General features: G+C 40.7%; 1 protein-coding gene across 1 annotated transcript in view; it reads left to right on the plus strand.

Annotated features, from left to right (window-relative positions):
- plbd1a (phospholipase B domain containing 1a) overlaps window positions 1-8,140 on the plus strand; it is a 10,430-nt gene extending 2,290 nt beyond the window's left edge. The window contains exons 2-11 of the mRNA XM_060865210.1: window positions 118-340; window positions 1,414-1,497; window positions 1,680-1,821; window positions 2,049-2,189; window positions 2,377-2,521; window positions 2,625-2,825; window positions 3,571-3,711; window positions 3,810-3,995; window positions 7,217-7,323; window positions 7,457-8,140. Coding sequence (XP_060721193.1) covers window positions 118-340; window positions 1,414-1,497; window positions 1,680-1,821; window positions 2,049-2,189; window positions 2,377-2,521; window positions 2,625-2,825; window positions 3,571-3,711; window positions 3,810-3,995; window positions 7,217-7,323; window positions 7,457-7,633 — 1,547 coding nt within the window. The 3' untranslated portion in view covers window positions 7,634-8,140. The remainder of the gene's footprint in view (window positions 1-117; window positions 341-1,413; window positions 1,498-1,679; window positions 1,822-2,048; window positions 2,190-2,376; window positions 2,522-2,624; window positions 2,826-3,570; window positions 3,712-3,809; window positions 3,996-7,216; window positions 7,324-7,456) is intronic.
- Window positions 8,141-8,508: the final 368 nt, after the last annotated feature.

Here is an 8,508-nt window from a genome sequence, read left to right on the forward strand (position 1 = left end):
TTTTTTTAGCAAAAAAAGATTAATAAAGTTTTATCTTAACCAAAAATCCATCCCTCCTTGAAGTGTGTTTACATGGAGTATCACAGGATCATCACAGTGATGTTTTTCCTTCTGCAGCTGTGCATAAGGCCACAGTGTACTGGGACCCTGACAATAAGACGGTTCTGCTGAAGGACGGGGTTCTGGATGACACTGGAGATGCTTACGGTTTCTATAACGACTCGTTCTCTGAGACGGGATGGGGTATGCTGGAGATCCGTGCGGGATACGGGCGAACACCGAGGCCTGACGACAAAACCTTCTTCCTGGCAGGATATCTTGAGGGCTTCCTAACTGCACGGTGAGATCCCTCACCACCCTGTAACTAATTCCTCTACAGTTTAAATTGTAAATGCAGGAATAACCCTGTAGGAGTTCTGTGGAATTATTCTTGTAAACCGTAGATGAACACAGTCAAGATCAAATGTCTGAAATCTGAATTTTTTTTTAAATCCTGTCATCCTGTTATATTATATAAGGTATATTGTTAGAGGATTTCAGACACAAGGAGAACTAGATGTCTTGGCAGTGGAGACGTTCCCATTCACTCCAATAGCTTTGAGTTGCACTTGTTTATGTACTTTAACCTGCAGATTCACCTGTATAACATTAATAAAGTCTCACAATAAGGTCTGTAAGATGTTCAAGTTAAATCATTAGTGTTATCTGCACTAACACGTGAAACTAAATAACTGGAGACTCTACAGAATCCGGTATTGCAGTAATTAACTTAGGGTGTGTTGGAGTCAGGCATCAGGTCGGATAGGTTTGTTCTTCAGAGTCATTGTGACCCATTTTAGATCTTAAATGTTATTTTAAACTAATTAGTATATATTTAAATGCTGGTGTTTACCATTTTCTACATAAATCGGTTAATGATGATCTTTATTTACAGAATTTGGCAGATAAGCTCCTGAGTGACTTAAAACTGAGCAATTGAAAGTTAAGGACCTTGCTCAGGGGCCCCGTGGTGGCATCTTGGTGGTCCTGGGATTTGAACTCACAACCTTCTGAAGAGTGGTCCAATTCTTTAACCACTGAGCTACCACTTCTCTCTGTTTAGGGTTGTTGTTGTTGTTGTAGTTGTTTTAGATTTAATCCATATATTATGGTGGCATGATACAGAAATATTTTTGACTCGTACCTACAGGGTTGCAGTTTGATTTCTGCATGTACCCTGTGTCACAGAGCTTCTCCCTCAGGGGTTTCTTTTGGGTACTCCAGTTTCCTCTCCCAGTCAAAGACATGTTATAGGCTGTGTGTGTGTGTGTGTGTGTGTGTGTGTGTGTGTGTGTGTGTGTGTGTTTAAGATGTAGGATTATTAGTGTTTTAGCACAGAGCTGTGAGAATGAATCTGCTGTCTGTGTTCCTCAGGCAGATGATTGATCACTACACTAACATGTATCCTCAGCTCATCACCAAGCCTAACATCCTGCAGGCGGTCAAGACCTTCATGACGTGAGTGATTCTTTTACAAATAACAGACCTAGTCCATGACGTGTAGAACCTGTGCTGAGGAGCCATGAGACATGGTTTTGCTTTGGCTTAAAGGATGATTGCGGGTGTAATTTGGTTAGTAAAAATAATAGTGAGAAAAATATTAACTTGTGTTTTTTCTTACTGTGGTGTCTGTGTCTCAGTAAACAGAGTGACTGGTCTCGGCAGCAGGTGAAGCTGAACAAGACGTCAGATCCTTTTTGGGCTCACACCGGATTCATCCTGGCTCAGTTGGACGGACTGCAGGCCGGTGCGGCCGAGTGGGCCAAGCGCTCGGGGGGAAAGGTGAGAGAAGGAAAAACAAGGATACAAAAATGTGTGGTGACGAGTCAGACAAATGTTATAAAATAAATATATGAAATAAATATTTAAAGCTAATACACTACACAGGGCTGTAACTAATGCTTTAACTAATGAGACCATGGTATTATTATTAAATTATTATTAATTTGAATAGCAGCACATATTAATAAATTGACATAGTATTATCAAGGTGTGTGTGTGTGTGGTAGGCCCTGTCACGTTTTGAGGTCCATTTCCTGAACGCAGTTGGAGATTTGTTGGATTTGATACAGATGTTGGTTCCTGAGGCCAAACCTTCACTGAGAGGATATAAACAGCCCCCGATGGGCCACTGCTCTGCCCTCATCAAGGTATGTTTTCCGTACATGGAGCTGTTCTCCCTCACAGGTACACCTGCTATACACATAACTCTCTGTTACCCCCTGCTTTCAAGGTGTATGTGCTTGGTACATAAAAGTGCTCTGTCCTCAACAGGTCATTTTTCTTTTACATTTTTAAAGTGTGTGTGTGTGTGTGTGTGTGTGTGTGTGTGTTTAGATGTTACCTGGCTATGAGAACCTGTTGTTTGCTCACTCCAGCTGGTATGTTTACGCTGCCACAATGCGCATCTTCAAACACTGGGATTTTAATGTGCAGGAACCACACACTGCTACTGGGAAACTGTCCTTCAGCAGCTACCCTGGTGTGTGTACACACATTTGGTTTCACACACATCTTTGGTATATGAACACACACTTCTGCTGTATAGGTTTATGTACGATTTCTGTATTTCTGATGTGGTGCAGGTTTCTTGGTATCTTTGGATGATTTCTACCTTTTGGGCAGTGGGCTGATGATGACTCAGACCACCAACAACATCTTTAACCAGTCACTGTACGAGTTTGTCACACCCTTCAGTCTGTTTGCCTGGCAGAGAGTCCGGCTTGCCAATGCCCTCGCACACACTGGTGAAGAGTGGGCTAAGATATTCTCCCGCTTCAACTCTGGTCAGCTTACACACACACACACACACACACACACACACACACAGAGCTAGGAGCCATTGTGGGGCTTGTTTAATCCAGTATTGCCCCTGCTCCAAAACCACACAGATGAGCAGCGAGATACTTAGATGAACAGTCGGATGGCTTTATAGACTGGTAGACAGACAGACGGAGAGACAGACAGGGTAACTATACAGGTAGCTGAATATGGGGTCTAGATAGTTAAGAGCTAGCTGGGCAGATAGACAAATGCGATATGTGGGTAGACAGACACTCTGGTTGACAGACTGATGTAGATAAATGCATAGCTAGATGGGAGAAGAGAGAAGAGTGTAGAGAAAATGTTCAGGTAAACAGATTATAGACTTGGCATTTCACTGCATGTCGTACTCTGTACTGTATGTATGTGTACGTGACGAATAAAATTTGATTTGATTTGATTACAGATACATCGGTAGCCAGATGAATGGGTAGCTGGTCATGGAGACAGATCTTCAGAAAATAACTTTAAATACAGTTACACAGAATATTAGTATTTTTCTCTGAGAGTAAGAATCTTGCTGTTGTTGAGGTTAAAAATGCGGTCTGACTTCCCCGTGTCCCTCGGTCTGACGTCCCCGTGTCCCTCGGTCTGACGTCCCCGTGTCCCTCGGTCTGACGTCCCCGTGTCCCTCGGTCTGACGGCCCCGTGTCCCTCGGTCTGACGGCCCCGTGTCCCTCGGTCTGACTGCCCCATGTCTCTCCCCAGGGACGTATAATAATCAGTACATGGTGGTGGATGTAAGTAAAGTGTCCTTGGGCTCAAGACTCGATGATGGAGCTCTGACCATAGTGGAGCAGATTCCAGGACTGGTGGAATATTCAGATCAAACAGAGGCCCTGCGTTTTGGTAAGGTTCCACTTCACTACACTCAAGGGGAAGAAGCAGTGGAAGAAACATGCTGTTGGTGTAATAAGGTTCTGTCAGTAATATGCGATGTCCTACAGGTTATTGGCCATCCTATAATGTGCCGTTCCACCAGAAGATCTACGCCCTGAGTGGTTATGAGGAGATGTGGATGGATTATGGAGAGGATTTCTCCTACGAACTCTGTCCTCGAGCCAAGATCTTCCGCAGGGATCAGGCATCCGTCATCGATCTGTCATCACTCAAACACATCATGAGATACAACGGTACTCTCTCTTCCTCTCTATCTGTCTGCTTCTGTGTTTGTCTGCCTTAATGTTTCTGTCTCTATTTATGTATCTTTCTATTGCTCTCTCTGTGGGTTTGTGAGATCAGTTCCCTTTAGGGGAAATTCAGTTTGTCAGAGAAAACCCTATACTTCAAAAATAGTTTTAAATAAAGTAAGATAAAAAGTATAATAATAATCAATAAAATAAATTTGTGTATGTACATAAGCCATGTCATGGGGCAGGGGGGTCTTGGGCCCTTAACCCTCTGCATCATGGCCGACCCTGCGACCTGGCCTCAAAATCCAAAGCTGGGATAAGCAAAATAAAATTTCAGTTTAATTAAAATTTATTTGTATAGCGCTTTTTACAATAGTGTCTCAAAGCAGCTTTACATAAGCAAATAAATTAGTTTTTTATAAACATAAAACAAAAGGTTAATATAAAGATTAATATTGTACAAAAAAAAGTCAGTGTAAAGAGTGATTGAGTTCCTATGGACTTTCTGTCTCCTTCGATCTCATTAACAAGGTATTTCAGTTTGCAGACCATCAGCTCACAGGAAGGTTTTTGTTTTTCACATCATTTGGTGTAAACGTGACAGTAGAAAGTGACAGCAGGAGATCCGCAGTTGTCCCGACTGACACCATCTACCCTAGGGTTGGGTATCAAAAGAAATTTTCCGGTTCCGATTCCAGTTCCAGTTCTGCCTTATGATTCCCGGTTCTGATTCCGATTCCATAATAAAAGAAATGTGAAAAATAACGCACAATACTGAAACAATTCCATTTGTGTTTATTAATCACTCTTTAAATATTTTAAACAGAGCATTTCAATTCATAACAATTTAAATTTAAATAAATCCAACATCATATTTAACATCCAGAATTACAACTTATCAAAACAGTTAGCAATCTTTCTGAAGAAAAATTAACGTCTGCTTTCTCTGGGAGAAGACGAGACCTTTCCTGGCTTATTGTATCTCCAACTGTGGAGAAAACCCTCTCAGAGGGGGGAGATCATTGTTGTAGCTTTGGAAATTAATCCACACTTTAGACTTTTTTTAGACATGTTTAACCAGGGGAGGTTCTAGCCCTTTTTTAGGGTGTCTCCAGCCCCCCGTCTGTGATCTCAGCCACCCTAAAACTATAAGTATATTTTTTTTATTTCAAAAATAAAAAATAAAAATGACGTTAAAATGCAGGACATGTTTTCGATTGGAAAGAAAAATTATTTATCAGTTTGATCCAAGAGCGATTTTTTTTTTCTTTGCTTTTACGCGCGTGCGTTGTAATCTTTTAAAAGTGCGTCATCAGCTGTCTGCTTTATTAGAACGGAGAAGCACAGGGACGCGCAGCGTGCACGCGCAGTCAGAGCTGGAGGCGTTTCTATAACGTTAATCAGCGGTTAAACCGCAAAGACGGCAACCAAAAGCAGTGAAATGTCACTATTCTTATTACCAGAGTTGTAGCACAAACAAAATATTAATGCAAACAATCCATTAAATACTAAATAAAAATAACATTTATTGATTTGGTCTTTGTGAATATTAGTTTATTAATGACTGTATTCATTAGACACACTGTTTGTAGAGAATACACACATACATGAACTGATCTGATTCAAGACCGACATCATTACATCATACATAAAATTTTGGTGTCCACTTGTGACATTTTAAATAATCCCATAACTTTTGTCTTACTATGTAGTCATATAATATATAATATAAAACTCTTCTTGTTTTAAATTCTCACTGAGGACTAAACCCCCTAAAGATGAAATAATAGAACCGCCCCTGTGTTTAACACAAATCGTTCCTCAGCACAGCAGCGCGAGTGACTGATTTCTGCGGTAAACTGCGTTAATTTGGTTGCGTGACTGTAAACAGTGTAAACAATGAATATTCATGAGGTAAGACATGGCTATTTAAAGTGACCGCTCACAGCGCTTTGCCCGTCATCGCATCGGAACCGCGTTTGGAACCGAAACTTAAATATTCTGCGCGGTTCCGGTTCCTGTTAAAAAACAGAACCAGTTCTGAATAAGAACCGTAACCCTAACCCTAACTCTGAATAAGAACCTGTTCTCGGTTCCCAACCCTAATCTACCCTGTCACAAAGTTACAGAGATCAGACTTTGGCCCCAGTCTGATGTTTAATCTTGACCTTTACTTTCATCATTACACAGACAAGAAGAAGAATCTTTTATTTTTGTTACATATATTGTGTTGTATTTTTCTCTTCTTAACTGAAGAAAAGTCTTACAACAACAACTTGGTTCTGAACACCACAAAACAAATGAAGAGATCACTGTAGACTTCAGGAGCTCCAGGAGGTCCACACGTCTCCCTCTGTATATAAATGGGTGGTTAGTGGAGAGTGGGAACAGTGCCAGGTTCCTTGGTCTTTACATGACAAAAGATCTCACATGGTCCATCAACAACTCTCACCTGGTGAAAAAACACAAAGGCTCTTCTTCCTGCAGAAACTCTGAGGTCAGACAGGCCACAGATCTATGGTGTCTGAGTATGATGTTAGCTGCACTATGAGACTTGTTGGGTAGTTAAACCAGCAGAGTGCATCACATGGACACGGTGTCTGCTAGCTGACTGCAAACAGCTTCATCATCATCATCATCACACCAGGATGCAGGATGTTTTTCCTTCACCATCCAGAGCCATGAAGTCACACAAACAGGCTGAAGAGCAACTTCACTCCTCACTCCTCAGTGTATTAATCACCCCTTAACTGTTTAGGACTAGGGACAATTTACATCTAACCCTAACCCTTTGCTACTTCACCTTGCACCTTGTCACTTTATAAAGTTATTACCGTATACAATAGTCGAAATAATACATTCAAATAACCAAGACATTACAACTATGTGCAATCTTGTATATATTTCTTTACAGTGTAAATTTAATCCTTCATTGTTTTATGTTTAGTTGCCCTTATTGCTGTCTAGGAGTTTTATTTGTTTTGTATACAATGATGATAAAGTATCTAACCTTACCTTAACTTAACTTACCTAACCTTACCTTACCTTACCTTAACTTACCCAACCTTACCCATCAGTGGTTGCTTGCCACATGTGTATACATAACGTTCCTGTTACTGGGAACCACTCACAGTCCCTTAGTGCATATAAACATCCCATAATAACCTCTAAGCAGTAGGGCATGATTTGGTGGATGAATAAAGGTTGTGTTGTGATTATAGATTATAAGAAAGATCCCTACTCGAAGGGTGATGCCTGTAAGTCCATCTGCTGTCGTGGTGATCTGAGGAAGTCCAACCCCATGCCTGAAGGATGTTATGACACTAAGGTTAGTGTTTAAAATATTATAAATGAGGAAAACCTATTTAGGTTGTTGATCAGGGAACTTCCTCCTCATTTATTTATTTATTTTCACACAGCTACACTGATTTTTATACAGAATTCCTTTTTACCCCCTTTAGGTGACTGATCTGCGTATGGCTCAGCAGTTCACATCTGAGGCTCTGAACGGTCCGAGCACAGAGGGCGATCTTCCCCCTTTCACTTGGGATGCGTTTAACAGTACGATGCACCAGGGTCTGCCACGCTTCTACAACTACACCTTCATCACCATGCACCCGGTGCTGTTCACCCCCTGAGCCACCAGCGTAGGGCAGGAAGTGAGCAACGAGCAGAGGCTCAGGAACTGTCTCGCTTAACGTTCTGCTTAACATCTGTGTATTAACCTGCTGCAAATAAGTGTGGGTGTGGCTTATAGTCTGTTTATTCTGAGTACATCAACAATCACAGTGTTTTTCTTTAGTGTTTATTCCCTTTTTTGTCTAAATTAAATAAGTGTCAAAATCCAATCTAAGAAATGAAAATGAATAAGGATGGAGTTAAGGATATGGTGTTGAAATTTGACCCCAAAGCTACTTATCACTCATCTATAATATCATTTCCACAGATTTATTTAGTACATTTTATAATAAAATATTAAAATTATACTTGGCTTTAAGCTGTGAACTATCAGATTTGAGCTCTCACCATCACCCTGTAACCTGTTACGTCTCAGGGATAAAAATCTTTACTCTGATGTTTGTAAAGCTGCTTAATGACATATTCATTGTTTAAAAAAAATATAAATAAAATTGAATTGAACTGAATTTGATGGGATTAAATCTGCTGATCTCTGCTGTTATTTATGATCCACATGCAGGGCCACTGATGAGTTTCTGATACATCTTTACATTATATGTCTAAAAATTATACATCTATTTTATTCCTTTAAACTGTTGTCCTTTCTCTCTCTCTGTCTCTCTCTGTCTCTCTCTGTCTTTCTCTGTCTCTCTCTCTCTGTCACTGTCTCTCTCTCTCTCTCAGTCTGTCTGTCCCTCTGGGGAGTAACTCGGTGATTCATATGTTCCTACCTTCCTGAAAGAAGAAGTGAAACGTTCTGTTATCACTCTCTCCTCCGTCACTGTCCTTTTCTGTGTCTGTTTGCTTTGTGATGTACAGTGTAATTTTGTACCTG

This window comes from Tachysurus vachellii, chromosome 3 (assembly GCF_030014155.1).
Source record: "Tachysurus vachellii isolate PV-2020 chromosome 3, HZAU_Pvac_v1, whole genome shotgun sequence".
Taxonomy (NCBI): Eukaryota; Metazoa; Chordata; class Actinopteri; order Siluriformes; family Bagridae; genus Tachysurus; species Tachysurus vachellii.